The sequence below is a fragment of the Pieris rapae genome, chromosome 16 (assembly GCF_905147795.1).
Source record: "Pieris rapae chromosome 16, ilPieRapa1.1, whole genome shotgun sequence".
NCBI classification, from domain to species: domain Eukaryota; kingdom Metazoa; phylum Arthropoda; class Insecta; order Lepidoptera; family Pieridae; genus Pieris; species Pieris rapae.
This window is the reverse complement of record NC_059524.1, coordinates 6,594,364-6,621,783: the sequence shown is the minus strand read 5'-3', so window position 1 is coordinate 6,621,783 and position 27,420 is coordinate 6,594,364. Positions and strand designations below refer to the sequence as shown.

Genomic DNA, 27,420 nt, shown 5'->3' with positions numbered 1-27,420 from the left:
AAATTACACTAAAGAATTAAAAATGCGATAGATATTGCTTTATTTATTGATATAAGAATTTCAGTACAGATTTTCTAAGGTTAAACCTTAAAGTTTGAGCTAAAATATGTATAAAATTATAGATTAAGTAAGTACCTAATAACAAATCACAGGACAGTGTATCACTACAGACGTTGTGTGTACAAATGCTCCTCTTTATGTGATGTTCGTTACATCAGTAATGAAAATATTCAATTTAATGGAATACACACACATATATATATTATTTGTTCACTTTGTGAAGTCATTATCTGTATGTTTTCTTAATCAATAGTGATATATGATTGGATATTTTTATTTGTATTTGACATACTATTGCATAAAACTATTTTCATTTAAATGATACTATTTTGTCAATTTTCAAAAATGATTTTTTTTTCAATATTTAAAACTAACGTTAATGTTGACGTTTTATTACATTAAAAGTAATCCAACTAAAGAGGCGAATAAACGGAGTTAATCTGTAAAAAAAATATTTATATTGAAATCCTTTGCTGTTTTTTAGAAGAACTTTCACGCTACGAAAGTCAACAATCCAGAAACATTTGTAACACCACACAAATTTAAGACCCATAAACTATTACACGTGAAACTATTATCTATAACTACTAGGTCACAATTAACCTAATATTTGGTTTAACCAAACGATTACTTTAACCAAATAGTACGAATTTGTTTTGAATAAATGCCAGACAAAAAAATAATAAAAGAGAGTTTAGTGTCATCTTTTACAAAAACTCATAATGAAAAATAATACCTTCCCGTGCAATAGACTATCAATTTTGTATCATATAGCTATAGTATCACCATTAAATAATGTTTACATTTATTATAAAAGCGCCAAGATAAACTATACCTACTGAGAGTATATAAAACAATATACTAATTAATGTCTGTTACGGCACTTTTTAACTAAAAGCTACTTCCTACATACACTTAGGCTAAAATAGGCATTAAGCACGTCCTTTTACGACACTTATGCTAACATCCATTTAAATAAAATATTATTTTGAATGAATTACACAATTACTTAGTTTCCCGATATAGTACTTAACGAGTGATTAAGAAATTGTTCAATTCAATATGATAATACTTTTATTCAAATATTCGCGTTAACTAATGACAACGCTAACGACATCTATGTTATGGAAATGTTAATAATAATTGTACGTTGAAATTCGTGTATAGAAAAACTGGTAAGAACAATACAGACAAAACGGAATTGACGGCATTCGCCAATTCACACATAAATGTTATCTAGATATCAAATAATTTTGTCGCATCATAGTACACCTGTACAATTTCTTCAAATTGGCAAAAGCAGGTTTGTAAAAAGAATGTAGATGGCACTTATTTCAATGTACGAATTATTGAAATTGTAAAAGTGATAGGGATGAGCCTAACTCCTAATAAGAATATCACAATACAGCTACATTACGAGATGAGGCAACTACAGATTTATCCGCAAAATGAATGTTATGTAATGGTTCGCATACGCATCACTGCAGGTCTTGCAATATTAAACCGCATCAATAACGTATTTTACAAAGATTGACACCGATTTCTAGAATTTTCAGAAATGCACATTTTTATAATAAATTCGCGATACCTTTTCCTTATGATAATCATTGTTTAGGTATTTTTACTTGCATTTCAATTACAAGCGTGTGTGTAAACATCTTGTAATCTATCCTGTAAAATAATATATGATGACGTCAGTGAACTAACAACAGATTAGTACTTATTAAAGTCATATTACTAAAGCAAGAAAAATCAATAGTTAAAGTTTTTAATATTGAGAATTTATTGTGTAAACTAAGACAATAAGACAAAAACTTTGACTCGAATTAGGTAGCTTATATAAATTAAATAATCAAACCAAATGTGTCACTATTCCTATTATTAGAGAACTCATTTCACCTAGCCTGTGAAAATGTTTTACTTTTTAATGTATATGTATGGGAGACCCTACACTGGAAATTTCCAAGTTGCTAATTCATGACCAACTACCACTCCTACATCTGTCAAACGGTTTATATATTTAAGAGTAGTTTCAACTAAAAACTTGTCTATAAGCCTTAACTTGAAGCGTAGAGACACCAGTTGTGATGTGTGTAAGTTGTAGCATTATAAGAATTCCACATTATTAATTATCTAGAGAATTAATTGATTAGTGACTTATTCAACAATTTGCTATTTTCCAATTATGTGGTCAAAAATTCAAATACCAAAATAAATATGTCTTACTTCCAGTTGCAAAATTAAGATTTCATAAAGTTATTCAAGTTTAACCTAGATAAACTTAAGTATGCTTTCGAAGTATATGAGATTCAATATACATTGTATTATATGCCTATATAGATGTTACGTCATTAAATTATACATGTGTATTGCTAGTTTTATTGCTATCACAACTATCACATACATAAGAGGTAGAAACTTAAAAACCTTAAATGTTTATAAATGGAAATTGGATATGGCAATTTTAATTAAATACTGTCTGGTCATAGATAAATATATAGACTATCCAATGTCATTGGAAATTTATACTAAATATAGAGATAACAATGGAATTACAGTTAAGGACAAATAGGAATTATAATTATCCATGGTTTGCTACGGAAAGTGACTATCAAAGACATCTAATTTAATAAAGGCCGCTCCACTTCGTCGTGAGGGGTGTTTGTTTGGGCGGTTGGATGACTCGCGGATGTGGTGCCGTTAGCTAGCAATGCGTCACCTGCGTCTGCCTCTGCACATTCCTCCACCTGTATTCAAGTTATTTTAAATTATATTGTGTGACTAACAATATTTTTATTATGAGAAGGATCTTTTGGTAGTTTATACATTGCTATGACAAAAACATTAGGCGTACAAAAATAAACAATTGAGCCACCTTACCGATTTAATGACTTCGTTGGTAACTCTGTGCGTACAAAGTGGACATCGGTAAATTTACATACATTGCCGGTAATTTTTTTCCGTAAGTGATTATTTAGAAATTTAAGCGTATACGTAATGCGTTCATGTTGTCCATTTAAGGTATATCTTCGAAGCAGCTTTTCTGAAGAAATAGGCACTCGATTAAGACTATCTATCCAGATAGGGCGACACTGTAAATCGGCCTGTCCGGGTAGACTGTCCATATCGAAACCATGTCCGGATTTTGATATATAGACAAGAATGTCTACTAACAACAAATAAAATGACCTAATCTGAAAATATGAATGCTGGTAATCATTACTGGTTCTGGTTTTATTATAAGTATAATAAAACAATTGAAAACGTCGTCGATTTCACATAATTTTACCGAAGATGATAAATCTTAAAACCGCTGGAACAATTCAGTAGCCTAATCAAAATTATTTGCGCCGATTGTTTAGTCTTTCACTATCAACACTGGTGAATTTTCTGTTTAGCAATTTAATGTGTCAAATATAGATTACAGATATTTAACGAAAAGATTCAGAATTTGTACCATTTAAAGAATAATATGATAATGAGATATGCGTTAGACTAATTGTTCACGTTTTACATTATCTTTAATGGTGTCTTCAATCGACAAGTGCCTTATATAAAACCGATTACATGCATCTAATGAAGAAATGCTCGTCATGCGCTTGTCGGCAACTCATCTCTTTAATGGTGTTGAAGAAAATTATATTCATTATAATAGTTAAACGCTCGCTGCTTTGCTAAAGAGCGCGTGACAATATAAATTATGCTGTTCGTTTTGCAAGTAAAATGTTGTAATATGATCGACTACATGCATTTACCAACCAAAATAAATCGATAATGTACGATTGACTATTATAATTAAATTAAGTTATATTTGAAATATTGCAACATAAAAGTCACAGCCGAATCCTAATCATATACTTAACTAATGTATTTATGTAATGTCATTTATTAATTTGAGAATTTATAACTAAGGAAGCGCTTAGGTTATTAGGTAGAATTTGTCGGCTTTAATTACAGCGGGTAGTGTTCATGAGGATTGTCCACGAAGTGGCTATTGGAAAAGAACAAAAAATAAATTGAAAATAAAATGGTAGACGTTGAGTTTTGTTCTGTATATGAAGTTCATTTTTACTTAAGAAATTAAATTTGAAATGTATTTTAGTAGGCTAAGTTTATCTTTATCTTAAATATCTTATCTTATCGCCCTTTCTATCTTCGTGACTTAATTGGTTTCTAATATATTTTATTTTGTTGTAATATACACAAATTGGGTAATTAGTAAATATATAATTTACTAAGTACCTTGCTGTTTTTGTTAATTTGCGCTTATAAAAATATTATTACAAGTTAAAGTATTTTTTATTTATCATACAAACACAAAGTTTCGCTTTAACGAGAAAAAATCTATGTACAATCTTATGCAAAACTAGTTACGAAAATTTCACACATAACAATTCTCCCTTGCTATATTTGTATTTGTATAAATCACTTTACTACAAATAAAAAAATAAAAATGTGAATTGTGCTGAAAAAATGGATAGATCGAAGATGATCGACGATACGATGATCGAAGTACCTGACATTTTCGGAATTAAATGTTGAAAATTATGCCCCGGTTTTATCGGTATTATCCCGGTAACAATAGTTACAAAACATTGCCAATTGAATATTTTCATTTTCGAAAGTATTGCTACCATTAGAGAACCTAATCAGTATTAGGGTCTGTTTCACAAAGTCCGGATAAGTTTCAAATAAGCTATATATTACTTATTGGTAGGATAAACTAGTGTGTTGCGTTTCACGACTGTCATGAAACGCGAAGTTTCTTATTCGAAACTTTTATCTCCCAAATATGTTATGTGTTGCATAGCTCGTTGGTACTTTATCCATACATTGTGAAACAGGCCCTTTATCAACTTATAAGCAACCTCTTTAACTATAATCTAAGCATATACGTACATACGTACACTTGATATAATTAAAATCAGTTTTTGTTATTGGAACCATTGTCATAGACATTTCTATAATTATGCAATAAACTCAAGACTGTAGCGGGTATGTAGAATCAAACATATTTTTTTTTAAATAACACTAGATTTTGATAATGAAAACTTACCGTGGGACAGTCGGGATGTCCGTCTTCCTTCTTACCCAGGAGGTAGTATGTCATAAGTTGACCCTTTCCTTTTACAGCTACCAACCCGCGCTGTTCAAAGTAGTAACCAAACTTCTGTAGGATTTCACAAGTCTCTTCCGTCACCTTAATCAAACAATACAGTAACTATTTGGTTTCACATTATTCTTTTAAGAAGCTATTTTACGATTCAACAATGGCGTTAGTTATATAATTACGAAATTGTTTATTGCGATTTAAACCAGTTAAAGAATAGGCCTTTCACACGTTGTTCTATAACAGTCTTACCATCTTTGGTTGAAAGAATAGATTATAATATTTTTTATGGTAAGTTTAATACAATCGCAGTTAAAATATAAATATAAGATTCCTGATATTTTCTTTATATCTAGCTCCAGCGAGAATTCCTGGCAAAATGGTCTGTTAAATGTATTTAATTTTACACAGTGTGTGCGAAATAATCTTTTTGATTTTATCATCAATATAATAAAATCAAAATGCCAATGGCATAGATGAGACGGAAAAATATATATATATATATTGGAATACATAAAGGTAACTTTCTGTATAAATTCTTATTCAATTTTAAAGATACCGGAAGGACGAGATCTCAAGGCTACGATGATTTAATTAATATAATTTGTACTGGTTTATCGAAGTATTACAAACCTGAAACTAGAGCTTACAATTCAATTGCATATCATTTTTGATGCGATAATGCTAGGAAAAATATGTATTTTTTGTACACACACCTGAATACATCCAGCCTTTCCCGTACTCTCCATACGAGAAGCAACATTCACAGTATTCCCCCAAATATCATAATGGGGCTTCCTAGCCCCAATGACCCCAGCAGTTATTGGCCCGTGATTAACCCCCATTCGCAGTACAAAGTGATTAAAGGACTGCTCGTTGATGGCTGCTAGCACACGTTGCAATTCCAACGCAAATTCTACCAGACAAGCCAGGTGTGCCCATCGGACTAGGGTCCCATCTGTCGGCTAAAATAGACAAGTTTTATAGAGCATATTAAGATTAAAGATTCTTCTAAGGTTTATACGGTTATACCAGCAAATAAAAATTTTAACCGTACATAAATGCGTCAAATAGTTATATTCGTTAAAACGAAATCAAAAACTGCTACGATTATTATCTGTCACAGCGTAAACAATATTTTTCTTTTTTTTAAATTTCTGTATATATTAACATTATTTGTGTTCGTTAAATCTTGATAGTTTTTAGCAGTTTTACGTTTTGTTAAGTTTTGATATTTTGTTTCATTAATGTCTTTTCACTGAGACATCATTGGATATTACAATCCAGTTTAACTTAAGAATAATGAGTAAGTCAGTATAACCTTTACTAATAAGGATCTTTAACATAAGAAGGTGACTAGTAACACTACTTACAGCTTTTATTTCTTATATTTACCATTGTTTAGCACTAAAGAATAACATTCAGTTAGACTAATTCAATGGTTTTTTAAAAGTTAATAACTTCTATTACTACTAATAGACAATTATAATATTCTACAAACCTGCATCTGTCGAGTGGGGTTGAGTCCAGATGCTGCCATATACGTAGAACTTATTGTTTTTATCTTGATTATGTCTTTGCTAAACTTTGATTCTTCTAGTAGCTAGAAATAATAGGAATTACTAGGTTAGATTAGTTGTTGACTACATCTATGCCGTTCTTACATAGAAACGTTGAGATAAAGTTTTTTAAAATATTAAATTGCGTCCTCATATTTATATTTAATATCTATGCTTGCATACTTTAAGTAACAATTATTACACATTAAGCACGCATATTAAAATAAAAAATAAATTTCATATTTTTTACATTTAAGATATTTCCGTGTAATCAAATGATTCATGGGTTTATATAGAAATACCTACCTATCAAATTAAAATTTCTGAGCGAGTAGTCACATCACTTGGTATTTAAATATTTATTCAAATAATTATATTATTGAAAACCTTTCATAATAACTACAGCATATTAATTGCACTCTTTTAACTATAAGACACACTTTTCCATACAAATAATGTTTCTGCGGTGATGATAAGAGCCAGATGAGTATATTTTAAACAATAAGATTGATTTTTCTTTTTAAGGGGAATAATGTTTATACAATTATAGTATTGATTGACGAAAAACCGTATACGAGTAGTACAAACAAATTAAGACCATTGCCGCTCTGGTGAATATTTTTAATAGGATAGGCTTCGGGTTATTTTATATATATATTAATCAAAGAAGGCTGCAATAGTTTTCAAAAATCTAAGCCAGAATTTCCCATACTGAAATTGTTTTTATATTTCTATTATGAAACATAAGTCCTTTTTTTACAAAAACAAATATTCCCTGATTTAAAAAAAATAAAATGTCGGATACGTTTATCCAGTCGAACATTTTTCAATAGAAATCACATTTGGTATCTGATATTGCATAGATAAAACTGAAAATATATGCCAATTCCACATACAAACTGTAGATACTGTAAGCCCAAACAAAGTTTTATGTTGTTTAGAAAACTGAGTCTATTGATGTATTTTTAGATGTTTAATAAAAACAGATACTTACAAGATCGAAATCGGATATAACTTCGTTGAGAAATCGTAAACACTCTAGGCCTTGATTGTTGACTGTTTCTTCCGAGTAGAACTCTGTAACCGGAATATGGAATTTTAGTATTGCGATATCATTATTATTTGTTTTAAAATATGCATATGCAGAATAAGAAGACTTTAGTACCTCTAACTTTTATCTATCTTTCGTATCACCGGGTAGCGGCTGTTTCAGCAAAAACATTAAGACTTCTCTAAACTAGACAAATTAACTATGAATGCCGGTATTTCAAAAATCGAATCAAAAACAAAACAGCGTAATTTATTTTATAGGACATGGCAAATGCACGCATGAACTGAAGAGCCAGGCACACAAGTGCGTTGCCGAAATAACCTACAAATGCATAGTACCTGTGAAATTAGGCATAGAGGCAAATAGGACTCCAACTTCAGCATAGCTCTGACTGTATAGGTCTCTGTGGTGATGCCTCGCGCCCATAAAGTGTGTAGCGACGTGTGGCGGAAGGACATTATGAACAAGTGCTTCGTTGCGACGTCGCAACTCTCTTGCTTGTTCTGCCTGGCCACGCATACGAACGCCACGGGAATAGCGGGCTCGCTCCACAGACTCACTCTATATTTAGAAAAAAAAACATTGTTTGCATATTTATATGAATGCGCATTGTCTTAATAAATACACATTTATTGCATTGTCTTACACTCTAAAACTGTTTCAGAAGAGAGAAATTATATATGAAAAAAAAATTTTTTTTTTGTAATTATTTTAATCACGTTACGTTTTTAGAGACACAGTCAGACAGATACAGACACAGTGTATAAGTAATTTATAAAAAAATAAGTAAAGAAATAATCACTTACATATCTATGATATATAACCAATCCTATGATAATTATGAACATCATCAGAATGTGTCTTCCGGGGTGTATCTGAGATCTGGAATAAATAAGACTTAAAGTTATTCAAAGTTAGCATATACTGTATCAAATACGTATTTACTGCCTTCATTGGTAAATCGACCTTTTTTTCTGGGTTCGATTCTATTCAAGACCAGCAAAATAATAAAGTTATCATTAATTGACAAGTTGTAAAAACTTAAAAGTTGTAAAGCTATTTTTTTTAGAACGTCAGGTCAACGTCAACTTCTCTCAGGATATGAACTAAAATTGAGATTCCTAAGATTACATGAGCATTATAATAGAGAAAGTTTAGTTAATATGTTAAGTAGGATTAATGCAAAAATAATATTTCACAGACAAAACAGAAAAGCTAATTGATATTGATTTAAAAAATTGTCTCTGGGATGAGAGTCGCACGCTGAAGCCACTAATTTGGACAACAGTTACAGGGATAGTGTTCAGATTTGAATGCAATAGTTAAGCATTTTTTTAAACCATTTGCTAAATGCCAATAACTGCACACAAGGAAGATATTCGAATGGTACAAAATTATAATTTATTATTGGTATGGGTAAGGTTGGTAAGATACGTTAAAGCTTGGAACATGGCTTAGTAAAATTTTAGATCACATGCACACTATACAAAATATATTTAAGGAATCCGTACACGTACACAACTAACATCAAATCTATAGTCGGGTCGCCAGTGGTATTGAGGTAAGGGGCGAAGGGCGGGCGGTACCGATCCAGTAGGGCGGGATACAAGGCGGCTGGCAAGGCGTGGGCAGCTGCAACTCCTGTTAGCAGTAAAAGACGGTAGCCTTCTCGAAGGGGACGGACCCATAGCACACTACAGGCTACGCCGACACCCATCTAAAGAAAAAAAATATAAATGTGGACTCGTAATTTGTTTTGTCTCTCTCAAAGGAATAAGAAAAAAATCTTTTTTCTAGCAGTTGCAATATTTTATATAGATCTGAGATATGATATTTTTAGTTTCCAGACTAATGGTAAAACAAAGTGTATGAAAAGTATTAGTTTATTATATTATATATTATAAGAAAGATCTTGTACCCTTTTGAGACGAAGAGACTGAATTACTGAATTAGTAGGTAATTAAATTAGTTTGTAAGTTTACAGACATTTAAATGGTAAAACAAAGTATACCAAGAGTATTCATTGCAAGAAGAATCTTGCACTTTATTAAGTTTCAAGGACATTTGACAAACATGAGCTTTTTCCTATATTTGATTATTGAAATCAATTATATAGTAAGATTACAAACATTTAACGGTAAAACAAAGTATGTAGTCAATTTAGAAATATTTACATTTAGTATCTTGTATGTAAAACAAGCAATTACGGCTATAATATTTTGTTTTAGGTCATGATCTGATGATTCCATAATTCACTTGATTCTTTTGATTCCCCGAATTAGACGTATTTGCTGCTTGCCTCAGAATTTATTTTAAAATGGTTTTAATGCATAAGTAAGCTAGTTCTTATTATAAAGGTAAAGACCTTTCTTAATCATTCATATATATCGATTTATGTATGATAAATTTATGATATACTTTATTACTTACGTGATAATAATAAGAGGTATGAAGACACCTTTGGTTTCTGGGGCCAAAAAAATTTTCATTTAACTCAACTCCATCTGGGTTAGTTTCCATGAATCCACAGACAATCTGCAAAATTCATTACATTCATAAATAACTTGTAATTTTACTTATATATTGTTAATATTTCTAATAGTACATACCAGTGGAATTACGTTTAATGCTAAGAAGACTGCGATATTGAATATACCACACGCTAGCTTCCAACATGTAGGTATTTTTTTACTCTAAAAAGAAAAAAAAGTCACATCAATTTTGTTTAACAGTGACTAAAATGTAATTATTTTGTAAAATACTTCATTAATAGAAGACGGTTTTAAGATATAGTAAGTAAGATAAGGGAAGAAATATTATATAAATATTATACATACCTTATACTGCGCGTAACGAAATATAATAAGGTATAATATATTAAGGGCGCACGCTTCCAGTACTAGAGCGATGTAAAATGCGTGGAAAGTCCATGTACTGGGTACAGCAAAGGTAATTATGGGAGTCAGAGCAGGTAGAATTATCATTGGTGGTGCTCCAATTGCTTGCGGATAAGAGTTTCCACGTTGCGCATAACCACTCTCAATCTCATTTTCTTTAAATGTCAAACAAATCGTGGTACCGTCAGCAAGTTCCCTGGAACGGTAAAAAGTTAACTTACTCGAAGTGATAAAAGACGAACGATTACTTACTTCAAGAAGTAGTAATATATAATAGTAAGAACACAATGGGACTTAATGATAATCCCTGGGAGAAACTGATATGGTTGCAAGAATTTAGACTCTCTCAGAGGCTTTTGGACCTAAATGCATTCAATTAATTAATATAATTATTAAATATATTTTGCGTTTGTGGGGATATAATACTATTAATAACTAGCTGTCACCGCTAACTTCGTTTTGCCTTAATTTTTCTTGCCATCTTTACCCATAGAGAGTATTAGCTTTTTCGGAATAAAATCCTAAGCTCTTAATCAAACTAACGTTTTATTGTTTTTTTGTTCCCTATTTTTTCCTCAGAGTTCAATCACAGGAATATTAAAAAAAACTCTAATCTGGCTATCCGTTTTCTAGTTTTGCCCTTAGCAATATTTGGGATTCATGTTACTATATAGATATCAAGGTCTTGGAAATAATCAGGGTGGGTGGTTTCCTAGTAGCTTTAGCGAGCAACTAATCCGTGATGTTGTAAATTCGATCCCCGGCTATGTACTAATGGTCTTTTTGTCTATGACCGCGACGTGTGTTAGGACACAGAACAACACAGAAGGCTGATCAGCACATTTCCTTTTAGACAAAAAAAATGATCACAAAACCTATACAATTCAAAGGTAATCTAAAAAGTTGTAGCGCCACTGTTTTTTTTTGGGAATAATCAAAACCAAAAGTATTCTCTTATATTGAAATATTGGGCCATCTTATATATTTTTTTTTAATCTTAAGTTCTATCCTATTTATACTGAAAGTAAATGGCAGGTGTTTGGCAACAGTACAATATAATTTGAAGAGTCGTCCTAAGAAACCTTGTAATTAAATTTTAAATATTATACATAATTTAAATCCTGAAATTTAAGTCAAGGTATAAACTTTATTTAGTTATTCAATTGCTATTATACCGAAATGAAAATAAATTTAATTATTAAGTAATCAAAAATTTTAAACACCTAAACAACAGATTTGTACTAGAATAAACCTTAATACTATACCTATGTACAGCAAAATGTAGCAGGCTTACAATATGGTGTAAGAAAAATATGTCTACTATACTCGTACGTTTTTAACTAAAGCGTCCTACTTTTTCATGAAGCGTGCACAAATAGCTGTGACGATACTATCTACGTCACATTTGTTTTAATAACGTTAGCATATATGCATCTATAATCCTTGTTTACACAGTTTTTATAAATGTTTAGAAACATTTAAGGGGCACGATTACTTTTATTTATTTAGACCAGCAATTGGCGAAAAGTTTCATGGGAGCGCTGAAAGTTTCTTGTTTCGGGGGCCGAGATACATTTTGTTTCAAAAAGTGTGGAATTAATTTTTTTATGGACACTATTATTGTAGTTTAACTATGTATATTAAAGCGAAGCCAAAATAATAAAAGGTGAAAATAAAAGAATTCTTCAATGTTTTAAAAGATGATCTATAATTTTATATCCTATAGAAGATGTATAATATGTACTAATTATACGTACCATAGTTGTAACACCGTACACTAATCTAGATATGTTAAAACTACTCTGGATTTATGTATGAAATTTTATGATTCTATAGTAAGTAAATGTATACTTACCTATCATCATCTCTATTGACAAGCTCTTCTTGTAACATAGTATGTATTTTAATTTCCTCTGTGATATGTTTTTCATCTTGCGGAGACAGTACCTATATATAAGAAAGAGCCGACATAAGATCGATATGAAAGCATCTCTAAAGAAAATAGTGCGGCGATGTTTTTATCGAACTAGATTTGTATTTTATTAAAATTATATAAAAGAATAATTATGTAAAGCTATAAAAGTAACATAAAAATCCCTACAGTTCAACCCAATGAGATACAAATTGAAAAATGAGTTTCAAAAGATTTTACTTGTGAAATATCAGACTGGTTTAGTAATCATTTTTCAATGCGAGTTTAAAGTTTATTTTTAGTTATTCTTCGAGAACGTTTTCATAACCACTTTTTGTTAAAGAATATAATCATCTACATCTTGGACATAAAATACTCAAATTAAATAATCTAAAAAAAGTATACATGCAACGAGCAGCATGTATCGTAATACATGCAAATTTTAAATTATAACATGCTTTCAAATCTCTATACAAATATTATCTATTTACTTTAAAATGTAACTGTGTATACGAGTATAGTTTAAAATTCAGTAGACAAGGCTTATTAAACACAAGTTTATTCAACTGTAAAATTGTCAAAAGGCGATGTGTATGCATATTTTGAAATGATTTCGGAAGCAGTGTTAACTAGCACAACAACTTAAATAAGTGGAGTAATAACGGCCGCCCCCTACCCCAGTGTCCCATATTTGTCGGGTGGGTAAAGGGAGGTAGAGGGGGGTTATCAGTGTACTTACTGAGTCCTCATCGTCGTCTTTGAGGTCGGAGAGAACGTCGGGCCAGTCGCCACCACCCGTTTCACCTTCATTACATTTTTCTTCACTGCCTTTGTACTATAAGACAAAATGGTATTGTAACGTAGTAAAACAGTAGTTACTTGGGTACGATGAATGTTTTATTTTTTATAGTATGTTATAGTTAATTCATGTGTATACTTTACCAGTAATTGATTTGGCTTTTTTGTCCAGTCAATTCTGTGATTATACGTAATTACTTTTTGCATGCGTGCAAATAATTTTTTAGAACATCCTTTTTCAGGCCATATAAATCAATCAAGTAGTAATCCAAAAGATATATAGTTAGTTAAAATCTAACTTAATCATAATGAAAAACTTTAGCATTTGTAAATATCCAACAGAAAACATTATGTATGTGTATTGACGCATCTATTAAGATGGCATTAGATTCTTAACCTAATATCAAAATTATATATAATAATAATATAAAAACGTTAAAAAATAGTTAAGATTTTCAATTACAATTTGCGCAATTTCAAGTTATTTTTATACCTTAACAATAAAATATGTCTTAATGCCGGCCTGACGCAGCATCTCCTCTCGCCGCTCGCCATGTGCGGGTTCCACCTCAAACTCGTCTTTCAGGAAGCTACGCGTCACTTCCGACACGTGCACACGCCTATAACACTCTAACTTTTAATCGCATTCAATTCTCGTTATCTTATTAAAAAATAAAAATGAGGAAATACAATTTCTGATAGTAAAAGTCGTACTCGGCGTCGGTAATTAAGAGTGACTTTTGTTGAACACAGATCTTATGCTACAGTAGGTCTTTACCTGACTTTACATTAAAGTATGAACTATATATGAATAAATGAATAAATTGAATACTTCATGTATTCAATTTATTAGATGAATTACAACATTATTTAGATTAAGAATTATGCATTAATTTATCAGTATAATACTCTCTAAGCGCGATGTACATATTCGGTATTCCTGCACATACTAAAAATTATCAACCACTTTTCCTTTATAAAATTTTGAAAATGAAAATTGCTTAAGTAATTCTTGGTATAATTGCTAAATCTACTTTTACTTATAAATAACGTGTGGCAGATAGCTATTGCTTTTAAAAGGGTGATGAAAGTTTGTATATGAAGACATTTATACGGCCTGCTATAATTTACGTTTCCGTGTGTAAAGATAAATATTTGAGTTTACATACATTTTTGATACACGTATTTTGTACCGTACATTTTATATGTTTCCGCAAAAACTACGATGTATTGTAGATAAAAAGAAAATACCTAACTAAACTTCCCATTTTTTTTTAATTAATCTATTTCGTTGATTACTTTTTTAAATTGCAAATGTTTATAAACCTATTATTTTATTCGATTTATTCTTAATTTTATCACATGATATCTTTCGTTATAGTATGCAGCATTCATCCTTGTTAAGCGCTATGCGTCATGATCGTTATGTCTTTTGTTGTATAACGAATCTCAATTAATTATTCAATTACTTGATTGGTTCACAATTATGATTCATTCACACTTACATCAAAGTGAAACCTGTGCCCTTACTCTGTAACATCCAATAGAGATACCGACGCGACCCCGATTTCAATTATGAGTTTTTGTTTCACGCGATTCAAGGTCACAACATTAGCGCTACGGCTATAGAGGGAACTACATCATACTTGCATAAAATATCGCTGTTGACTTTAATTTTGTAAGGTACAGGGGCTTGAAACCAAATCAGTTATCGACAGGCGAGGCCAACTAAACTAACGCCAACCAAATTTGTATGAAAATGATTAGGTGAGAAAACTTATTAAAATAAATATAAATCTAACTTTATTTCTTATATAAAGAGTGATTTTGTCTGAAGCTCTTGATTAAAAAATAAACTAGTCCAGATTAGCTGAATAACATAAATAATCAAACACTACAGGAAATATTCTTCTCTAGCGAAAAGAATTACTAGCGCTTCTATTAGTCTATATTTCTACTCTGTATATAGTGTAATGTAAATATTGAGAACCTATTTAAAAACCGTATTCCGTATTTGCAATTTGAAATCCAATATACGCTTAACAGATTATTTCCGAACGTACTTCCCTCAAATCGATCTGTCATTGACAGCTTTTGGAGTATAAGGCTACATTTACACTTACTAAATTCGATCGAATAAATCGAATTTCGGCTTGATAAAACTTTTTGAAATAAACTTTGACGACACTATACGAATTGCTACTAAATATCATTTAATTTTAAGAAAACGTAAAGTCGATGTAACTTCAGACCAAAATATAGGTAATTTTGCTTTTCTTTGTCTAGCACTGGGAGTAATGAATATGGAAGTAGATTTGCCTGACTTCTTTATTTTCTTACTACCTAATACAAAAACTTTTGCATTTTTAATTTGTTTGTAAGGAATCTAGACATCGTGTAGCTTATGATGGTTTAAAAAAAATGTGCTATAAAAATACCTGTTTAAACGAGGCTATATTTGTATAGATTTACATTTAAAAAATATTAAGGCGTCTACACACGGCCAAAAAAGCAGTGGCGATATTGGGACATTGGTGGTGGAGATGAAATCGGGAGCTCGACCGAACCAATTTCTGAGTTAGGGTTGATAACAAAATTAGGGTACGATTTGCCTACACACGAGGCGATATTGCCTCTGATTTTAGGTAAACGCTTTTATGTACTTAAATATGCAATTGGCGTTTTGTAGGGAGGAACAAAAATGTAAATTGTTTAAAAATCTAACATATTTAATTCATCACAGTTTGTACCATTGCTATCAATGCACTAATTGATTGCTTATGTTTTGACTGCCCCCCAGAGATGATTTTTTTACGTTGCTAGAATTTATCCAAATTTCAAAAAAATCAATGGAAATTTGTTGAAGCAAGATCCGGAGATTACGGTGAATGGTTTAGACATGGCTACGTTGTCGTCAAGCGGCGGTTCGCAGTTGTTGACAATAGACATCTGCCGAGATCGTCTGGCATAAAAGTAGATTTAGCAAGAAAGTTTCGTGAACGACTCTGGCTTTGCTTCAAGTGGATTAATACAGTATTATCACTGCAGCTAACTCGACGTAGTTTGCTAAAGCTAAAGAAAAAGAAACCGGAAAAAAAATGAAATATCGTTTTCGAAAAAGGACTGCACGAGTAAAAAATTGAATTTGTAATTCCTAACCAAAGATGTCAAGGTGGGACAAGGTCGCAAAGTAGGACAAAATGTCAATTTCATATCTAATGATGTAATATGTATATGGAGACCTTTGGTCTCTGCTTCTCCTTTTGGAAGAAGGCGTGAAAATACTTTTTTTAAAATTATACTAACATTTTAGAATTAACATTAGAACTAACATTTTTAGAATTTTCATCTACAAAAAAATCTTGATGCTTATTTGACAACGCGAGCATTTATAGCTTTAGGTTCAACTTCTGGCGAAATATTCTAGTGTTTCTGGATTTGAAATCTCTGAAATCAAGAACTTGCCTATAATATGTTTACGGTACTTGATAAAGTATTTATTATATATAATAGGATTCAGTATCGAAAAAATGTGAATCCATGCGCTATCATCGACATTCCGGGTATAAACAATACATCTTTAGGTCGAGGTCGATGACCTTAATTTGCTCATAAGAGCTCTACGCCGTTATGGGATGCCGCAAATTATTTGTCGTAACTCATCACTCTCTATGAGCATGAAGATGTAATAAAATGTATGCAATTTGGGCTAACTACGATTGATGGACCGTCGATATTACATTTACGAAAAAAATACACATGTTTTTCATACTATACATATTATTTTTTCTATAATCTAAATATAACTTCTTTTATCAATATAATAACTTAAATTTTATAAGAAGTTCAGTAACCACGCAAGTGGATACGTAACAGCTTTGCGCCTGTTTAATGGATAATTTTCTTTACAAGTAGGTGATGAGCTTTCTATACATGACAGGCGTTTTCGATTTGTGAGTAGACAAAACATGTTAATTATTGTTATATAATAACGTAGAAATTGATAAATGATTCAGATTACTATGTAGATTGTTAGTACGCAAACGCAGGAACGCACGTTATTTTATTATATGTTTTTTGCATTTGAACAAAGCGTTTCTACAAGCTTATTATAGATTAGTTATAAAAGGCAAGAGGAAAGTTATCTGCTCCAAATATCAACTGAAGTCTTCTGAGATAAGGTCAACTTCGTTAGTATCTGCTGAGCTATGAAAATTTCATTGTTATTATAAAAATTATATTTGAGTTATAATCAGAACCAAATTATATTCAAATTATACTCATATAACTTTTACTATACAATAAAAAAAGTGATATATATAACCTAAATTCAAATAATAAAGGATCATCCTGAAATAAGTTACTGATTCGTTTTTGAGATGTTTGTGAACAAACATATATATAATAAAAAACTGTGAGATGTCAAGGGACTCTTTTTTTTCAGTCAAGGTTATAATTCAGTCTTATCTGGTTCATCTTGTATAAGCTGTCCTCGTTATGATATTAGTTCACTAAGTTTTGAATTCTCGGAATTGTATGGCATTTTCCTGAAACATTATTTTTTAATTGATATAATGAATAATATGTTTTTATGGTTGTTAATTATTTTACTGTATATTGCAAGAAAACTAACTAATAAGTCTATCAAAATTCCTACAATATCGCGAATAAACTGCTCAAACTAACTTTATTTTTTAAAGTCGAAATAAAATTGTACACTGATTTTACTTAAATATTTCGTCCTTAAATTTACCAAACCACAATGTTTTGATTGCATGCATTATTTTGTACCTATATACAGTTATAAACTATAATATTTAAAAAAATAATTACTACCAGCCAAATCATCGTAGAGCGGGAAGAACTGGCAAGGAACTTATCGCAACTCTTTTTAATCACGAAGTTATTGCATTATAAACGAGAACTTATTATATTATCTACAAAGCGTTTCACAATCATGGTCATCGAGAGACAACATCAAAATATATCCGCGTTTACATCCTATATAGAAGGTTTATGTAAATTACCGTTATATATTTTTTCTACTATATGAAATCTGCTTGCTTATATGAAAGTGTAAATAAACAATCAAAAATAAATGAGTTAAATTTTACACATTAAACATCAGATTAAAGATATGAAGTAGTGACGTAACAGTGAAGTAAGTAAGTAGAAGGAATTACGAATTTTATTATATTATTATAATGTATTATGTTTTCGATTGTAAGTATGCAAAGGTTATGAATATTTTCATAATGGACCATGAAATCATCACATCAACCACCATTATAGGTATCGTAATTTCCACGCCATTTCAATAAATTCAAATGATATTTCGCGATAAGCCGGTGATCCACTCTGTTTTACGCTACATTATAAACACAGATTAATAATTACAATGGAAACCAGATAAACATCAGATGTCATATTACCAACACGTAGAGAAGTTTTCTATGATTAGATAATTATATAACGTAAAAACTGCGATTCAAAAGAAATTCAATAAATTTAAAAATGTAAAAAAATGTAGCATTAGTGGGATGGACTAGTGAAAAAAAATCATTCAGACATACATTCTTTCAGACATATTCGTTGAAATTGACAGAAGCCTGCGGGCGAATGGGGATTGTTTAATTTTGATGAGTGAAAAATATAAAATACGTTCAGAGATTATTTGGAATTTGTTTTATAGAACAATATAAATCTCGTAATTAAAAAACAGGACACAGTCAAAGCAAACAAAAATACGTCAGACAAAAGAGAAATGATGACCTAATTAAATTATTATTATGAAAATAAAGAGTAACGTAGTAGTTAAGGAGTAAACTTATTCAAAAGCGCTGTATCCGTTACAAAAAAATCTTAGTCAATTTCAAAAAAAATTCAAAAAAAGAAAGATCTCCCCGAGATCTAACTGTCGGACCTGCCAATCCTAAAGACATTTGACAAATGCAAGAATTACTTTGCACACAGGGCAAGATTTCGATTGCCCTGCATGTCAAAATCAATTATTAAGTCTTACACTCACCCAGCCATTCCACTGCTCTCCATCTTATTGGCAAGTTCAACATCTCTTGAATACACGTCAAACTGCCACTGCCTTTGACCCAGAACCCCGGCTAGGACTGCCCCAGTATGAATACCAACCCGCATATCCACAGGAGAGTTTGTTATCCGCTGTACATACCTAAATAAATATTATTTTTTTAATATACAAAACGGGTGCCAACGACATTTGGATAGAAAAGGTATTCTCAGTTTATTGCCCTTTTTGTGATAGTTTTAAAATTGAAATTACATATATAAGACACATCAATCTTAATTTCATCATTTCAACAAGTTATATCGACTTCAAATGATAAAAGAAATTGTAATTAGAAATAAATTATAATTTTAGTTTTTTAATGGGTGACCTTACTCAGCGATTTATCACTCAAGGCCTCACAAGCCTAATCAGATTTGGAATAGCACGCACTAAACCAAAAATAGAAAATATAACGAAGTATATAAAATATTTATATCAAACAAAAAAAAACAATAATCTTTTTTATCAATTAAAATATAAAATACTAGCTGACCTGGCAAACGTCGTCTTGCCAAACTACTACCTTTAACTCAGCGCCATCTGTTAGAATTGTATCAAATAATAAACAAATGTTAATGTTATCGTAATTTTAGTAAGGATGCCTATTTTTTTTGAAAATGAAATATAGCCTATGTCACTCAGGAATGATGTAGCTTTCCAACAGTGAAAGAATTTTTCAAATCTGCCAAGTAGTTTCGGAGCCTATTCAATTCATACAAACAAACAAACAAAAAATCAAACCTTTCCTCTTTATAATATTAGTATAGATTATGTGATTAAGTGAAAAAATATATCATGACACTGGTTTCAAAATTAATAATTATATACAACGTGAGCTTTTATTAATATGTACATATTTTTATGAAAGAGTTAAACTGCGAGCGTAAATTTATACCTAAATCCGGCTACCATAGGTTTCTTTACACACTTACATAGTTTTATACATTTATAAAAAAAATAGGGTAGTTTAGAATTTTTTAATAATGCCAATATCAATAAATTTACTTTAATTGTCTTTGCGTACTTACGTACAGCCCTCTGTTATTGGGTTTACGGGCGCCTTATGTAAATAATCAATAACTTTCGATCATAAACCTTAAGATAGAGGCTAAGTTTAACGCAGAAAACAAACATTTGCAAGTTAAGGGTTTTCGTAACGATTCGGGGTCTTTATAAAATGCTTTATTAAGTCTTAAATGCTTACTTGATAGCTTTAACCATTGACAATCCCATGTGCACACAGAGTACGGCATGATCGGGTCTCTCCACGGGCGCTCCACTAATGCAGTAATAGCAATCTCCAAGAATTTTTATTCGTAACTGATTATATTTCTAAAAAAATACATTAATTTATATTATAATTTTGGATAAACAAGTGCAGAAACCTGAAGCCACAAACTCGTTTACTACTACTACTTTTCAAAGGGTCGCATGGTACTACGTCATGAACACATTTTAAAAGGTTATTTTATTATGAAAATATATCATATCTGGTAATTGTAAACAGCGTCTTTTTATAATAACTATATTTTTGTAAATATTAACTATTATATAGAATAAACAACAAATGTCTGGTGAAATTATTAAATTGCAACATCAAAATAACTTTGATCACTTATCAAAATATGAGTTGTAGTAGTTATGCTCATAAACTAATTATTAGTAGATAGGTATATAGGAAAAAAGTTTTTTAAGAGGAAGCCACTTTTACTCACCTCCGCTAATCGATCAAATCGTGCAAACAATTCATTCAATATTGCCACAAGATCTTGCGCCGAGTAGGTTGACGATATCGCAGTAAAACCCACTATATCCGCATACAATATGCTGAAATACACATATAATTATTTCTGTCTACAATACAATGTTCGTAGGTGTTTCGATTTCTCACCTTACATTTTCGTGTCTCGACATATATATTTTCTTAAACTGCGTGTCTATGCAGCCCAGGTCAGCTCTCATTTTAACGGCGACGTGTTCAGGTAATACAGACAGCAGTAACCTTTCCTGAAAATAGCATTTTCACTCTGTCTCCTACATAAGCATACAATATTGTTTAAAACACAAGGACAAGGGATTAAAAAAACCTCGTTTTATGTGTTTAAATTTAGGTATCGAAAGAGAATTTATTTTTATATGACATATCAAAGTATATACTAATTTTAAATTACTTTCTGCACATCAAAATCGACAGCGTTGTTTAAGTAGAACTGGTACGCAGGCAAAACTAGATCAGCCGAGGAAGATGACTGAATGTGTATTTTATTTGATAATATAAATATATTATTTTTGTAGTTAAATAAGGAAATCCTTTGGGTAACTGAACAAATATAAGTGCGTAGCTTAGAGTTCGATTCATAGTCGAGACTAAGATCCAACTAGGACTCCCGTATAGCAAAATCCAAAACCTTTTTGAAGATACGCGTCATAGTTACTACTAATCAAAATAAGTAATCCTAAGTATCCTTAGTATTTCATGCATAGGGCGTACAAATAATGGTTGGTTTACATGATACACATAGAACCTGTCATCAATGTGAGATTTATTTTAATTCCAATTTTCAAGTACTATTACTACAGACATCGTCATACGAAGTATTGGTTGAGTATTACCATACATTTCAATGAGAGTATTAGCGGTCTGGTACTTTGACCGCAGTATGAAACAACAAAAGTGAAATGTTTCGGATAACTTTCATACTTTTAAAATAACAAAAATATAACGTTTTGCATATTTTACGTATATATTTGATATAATTTTTTACATTCTGAATTACTTATTCGACTAATTTTCCATACTATAACTGTATCCCGTAGCGAATATGAATTTTTAAAGCCTCTAACTTCCAACTATATTTCAATATAGGCGTCGTACCTATATGCTATATATATTTTTTTTAAATGATATAAATACCCTAAGATTGTATTTTTTTTGGAAACCCATTGTTACACCCAAAGTTTTTTTTTTATTCGTGTATACACTACATTACCTGTTCCTTACTCTGTTGCTCGATTGTAAGTTTATCGCGCAAACTACGTTTCGTCTCCTTAAACGATAGCCGTTGCTTCCGCTCATTAATGAAGTACGCTGTGCCTCCTAATAACGTAGCTCCCAGTAATAGGCACCCATTTGCTACTTGCTACAACACGTAAATATTGAGTTAAAATTAAAAGGAAATTAAATTTACACATGCTTATTAAATGTCAAATAGTATCCCTCTTGTTAGGCCCTTATATTCTAGCAATTGCACGCGATACAGTCTTTTGGAGTAATAACCAACTTTTCGTTATCTATACTATACCGTATATATGTAATAGACGGCAGAATGTGCTCTGTATGCCTTGGTACAAATTTAATCTGGTGACACAAACGTGCCTTTGCAGGCACGTTTGTGGTCAATATTATGTCATTAACAATATCAATAAGACTGTCAAATACTAGAACGAGGCTTTTGGCAAATTTAACTGATTTCAATCGAATTAACAAATCAAATCAAATCATATGAGTATTTGAATCTGGTAAAAGAGGGCATTATTAACACAATATTTAATATATTAAAAATAATTATATTCTTACCTGAATTGTCAAATCACCCTCTACTTCCACTTGCCACACAGTAGCATTATAACTTTGCACTAGCAGAAATGCAGTAAAGGAAATTACGCTGTATACTATGAGCAACAGGTGATGAAATGGTAAAGTAGTTAGCGTGAAGTATTGTAGAACAATAGCCCAACCCAGTAACTCGTTGTATGAGTCTCCGATTCTTCGTGATGCGCTGACAAGGAGTTGAATCCAAAGAACTAGCCATGCTATATGGTTTAGGAGAGGACGAACTTTTGGCAAAACGGCATATACTATAACCAAACTTATGTTTAGTACCGTACCAATAACTACGGATGCATATGCAAACTTTAAGTTAGCTTCGCCTGGTACCAAAGCAATGAATATCTGCAATAATATTCCCAGAGAGATCCATCGTAGCACTGCACCTTGCCTTTGTCGTTGAGTGTACGCCAAATATAATTTTTCATCTGAAGGGTCCACGAAGCTCCATGGTGGTTCAAGGCATATACAAATTCGGGATAAACCTGACTTTTCGCTTTTCTCCATCTTCATGCTTTTCATCATAGGTAAGCCATTTTAAGCTATTATTTTGTTTAAATTGTTGCTATTGTCTGACCAGTTCGAGTAGTGTTTAGGCGAATATAGATGTCTGTTTATTGTACTCACGAATGACATTATCCTAAAATAACAAAATTAGTCAGATAATTTAAATTGTTACTTTTGACATTTAAGTAAATATATGTTTTACAAACCATATTGAAACCCCAAGCAAGGGGAAATAGAAAGATTATGGAATAAGAGAATGGATGTGCTATCTCTGAACGTTATGTTGCTACATGAAGATACAAAACGAAATTTTCTCAAATAAAAAATACATTGCGATAAACTGAATCAGCGGTTCTACTGATTCAATTTATTTTTTCTAAGAAAATATATTCATCTCTAACCCTACTAAAGACATATTACCTACAACAAAGAGACGGAAGAGATTACTGGGAAAGAGCAATACTTAACTAAAATTTAATATCATTAAATTAGTTCGTATTCATAAAATATATATTTTCCGATAAATATTGATAATAATAGTATCCTTCGCAATTATATAACCAAAGGAAAGCTATTTGGACATACTCATCTCCGATCTACTCTTAGAGGACGGCCGTGTAATGAATAAATTACACGCTGAAACATTGTTCTCATACCTGTCCATTAGCTCCGACGTCCACTAAACATCGCTTGCCACATTATTGTTCTATTCTCATTTCAATATTGAGAATCGTTGTGACTGAAGTGACCATGGAAATCACGGCATATACAAATTCATTTATTTATATGAGCTTCATATAACTAACTAATTACCAAATGGCCTCTTTTTATCACCTACTTACGTCAGTATTTTTATACATAATAAAAAGTCCGACTAAGCGTTCTTAGTGATCGTAGTAGTCTATCACAGATTGAAATTTTTTTTTTAACCATTTTCACTAAGGTATCATCTATCAACATAAAGCCGCTTTAGTAGCCGCTTGTAAACATATGGTTTTATTTATCCCCTTAAATATATTTATTTCTATAATAAAACTAGTAAGCGTATTTATACTTTTAAGCTTTTACTTATAACGATATTTAAAATCGGCTAATCAATGACATTACGTCGTGAGTAGAACCCGAATACCGAACTCTATGTAACTTAACCACTAAGCTACAGAGACAGTATAATCATAATTTTACCTATACTACACCCACTACAAGAAAAAATTACACTTCGAATTGATAACCTGATCTTCCTTTGCGATTTTAGAGTCCCTCTTTTTATTTACGAAGTATGAAATCAAACTTAGTAAATAATTATATCCATATCCATTTATTATTTTAAAATATTACCTAATGAGTCAAAACGCGGTTAAGTATACTCATCAGCACAAAGCCACGTAATTAATAAATCGCGATCATTATTTCAGGAGTTAAACGAATAACCTCGAATACTTTCATTGATCTGTAATATGTGTAAGTTAATAATATTTTATAAAAATTATCGCTTTTTCAAAACGAAAAAAAATTGTGTTGGTAACACCATCTTCATGTTAAATCAATATTTATTGAGTCTTCCATAATGAATACCCGAAGAAGTATTTATCGTAATTATATGTAAAGGAATAAAACATTAATAACTTTAATATAGAAATATGTTACATTTTCTTGTAAACTTTGAAAAATACGCTCTTCCATGTATTGTTGTATGACGTCAACCTCGTATTACCCGCAATTTCCTGACTACAATTTTGTATCTAAGGAACTGGACTATAATTTAAATGTTAACATTTATTTATAAAGCATACCTAGAAGTCCAGCCAATAATCTCAAAGAAGCAACAATTAAAACAATGTTTAATGTGGCTTGAGAGATCATAATTATAATATACCTGTTTAGACATTCTTTAGTTACCTAAAAAGACAGATAATAATACATTATTATTAGTTCTCAAAAAATTTCATCAGGAAGCTGTATTAGTAGTAGTTGGCGCAATTCACTTTGTATAAAAGGCCTGCGTATCATCCTCAAGCCGTCGCTAACTAGCAGTTTCTGGGACAACACACCTGAGTACTAATGAGGCCAATAATATTATGGGTTGACAATTGACAAAACCTAATAATTAATATTTCCTATTATTAGGAACAAGCTTAATTCTTATACCATTTCCAAATTTCCTTACAAAAAAGACAAAGTTATGCAAAAAATACTACAAGATAACATGATAAACGAAACATATCGATTCAACACTACTAAATTTAGAGTAAATATTTTCCGAGATTTCATATCCATTATCAATCTCTCGCATTCAAATATAAGCCTAATTACTATCTTAAATCTAATATAAGCTATGACATACTTAATACTAATTAATGTATTGATAATATTTCCCGCCAAAATCTGAGATATGCACTGTAAATTATATAATCCACGTCATTAAACCACGGTTTGTTTATCTCGACACTTTCATGTTTATTTCGTAATATTTTTATAACAGCCAGGGGTGAGAAGGGCGCGAATTTTTCTGTGCGAACGGCGCAAAGTGTTGCACGCACGTGTTAGCGCGCGACTGCCGTCGGACGCCGCCCTCGGCCCCCGGGCTGCGCGGCTGCCCTAGCCTCGTCCCAACCTCTTCACCCCGATTCATTACATTGATTCCATTCCGTAAACCTCGCCAGAACTAGACCGCTCTGAAATCTATGCATTGACAATTGAAATATGCATCACGAAATATTTATTTCGATTTTTATAACTCCACGTTAAATAATAGCAGTTGAAATGATGTATAACATAAAATCCATTCAGATGATGTAATAAAATTTTGACTAGTAGAAATACCTAGTTCTCGATTTTCTTCGTTTTATTACAGTGAAAAGATCATTCAAACTTTATGACGTTGTCTTTTCTTATATTAGGTAAAAAGTTATAGTGTCGGAGGCGTCAGGTGTATAAAAATACTTGGCATAATTACTCATACGAGTTAAAAATTGTATAAGTACCTTCTTATTATATACATTTTACTTTAAACTTTGAACATGAGGTGGACAGCTCGATAATAAGTTTTAGAAAATCAAATTGCAGCAACGATATTTTGTCTATAATTTTGGTTTGACGAAACACAGATATTTAAATAATAATTTAAATGTTACTTTACAAAAATGGATTCAATGTTAAAGGCCAAAACAGATCTAAGACCTTTTCTCAATTCGCAAAACCTACCTGGGTTAATTTCCTGGAAAGATAGGAATAATATTTTGATAACGTATTGAATCGAATATATGTGTAGAATCTACGTGTTATTATACGAGTGGAGCAATTATTCATTTTCATTCCTCCTTGCTTGAAAATGCAAAAGCAGTCATTATTTATTGAAAGGAGCCAGCGAGAACTAAGAGAGAGAGTTAGCCCCAAAATGTATTACTTTTAAAACACAAAATTCCAAAAGGCTATGCGTTTATAATTTGAGACATAATAAATTCAATATAGGGGAAAATGATAATATGAGACTGAAGCACGAGTGGTTCGTTCATGTTGCAATTGAAAGCTGATAATTGATATAGGTCTACTGGAATCTCATGGCATACTTAAAACAAAAATAAAAATTTGGCAATGCCAAGTCTCACCTGTTAAAAAATAGTACAAAATCTGTTAACCTCTGCTAAGATATTGTGGTGACCTTCTTCAAATTTGTTGATTTTGAGAAAATGTCGAAAAAGCCACTTCAATCGTAATATAAAGGAAGAAGGTGTAAATAAAACTCAATCATTCATTTTAAAGCGCGTTGGTAGGTAAGTTGTACTGAGTAGTTTTGATACTTTTACTTTATTTTTTATTTCTCTTCGGTACTTA

The 27,420-nt window shown here is 31.2% G+C and overlaps 1 protein-coding gene across 2 annotated transcripts; it reads right to left on the bottom strand.

The window, feature by feature from the left end:
- Window positions 1-30: 30 nt before the first annotated feature.
- Window positions 31-26,128, bottom strand: LOC110998659 (adenylate cyclase type 3). 2 transcript variants are annotated; one of them, XM_045631735.1, is made up of 21 exons: window positions 25,931-26,128; window positions 23,050-23,719; window positions 22,463-22,612; window positions 21,364-21,479; window positions 21,188-21,299; window positions 20,677-20,804; window positions 19,416-19,574; window positions 13,881-14,007; window positions 13,329-13,424; window positions 12,533-12,624; window positions 10,618-10,873; window positions 10,390-10,473; window positions 10,211-10,315; window positions 9,298-9,497; window positions 8,587-8,662; window positions 8,119-8,341; window positions 7,724-7,806; window positions 6,672-6,773; window positions 5,887-6,135; window positions 5,117-5,260; window positions 31-2,807 (listed from the first exon to the last, which is right to left on the bottom strand). In XM_045631735.1, exons 2-21 carry the CDS (start codon window positions 23,602-23,604, stop codon window positions 2,682-2,684), a joined length of 3,183 nt encoding a protein of 1,060 aa, XP_045487691.1. In that variant the 5' UTR covers window positions 23,605-23,719; window positions 25,931-26,128; the 3' UTR covers window positions 31-2,681. The 2 variants fall into 2 exon arrangements, with proteins under 2 accessions (XP_045487691.1, XP_022123093.1); XM_022267401.2 differs by having other exon boundaries at window positions 9,307-9,497.
- Window positions 26,129-27,420: the final 1,292 nt, after the last annotated feature.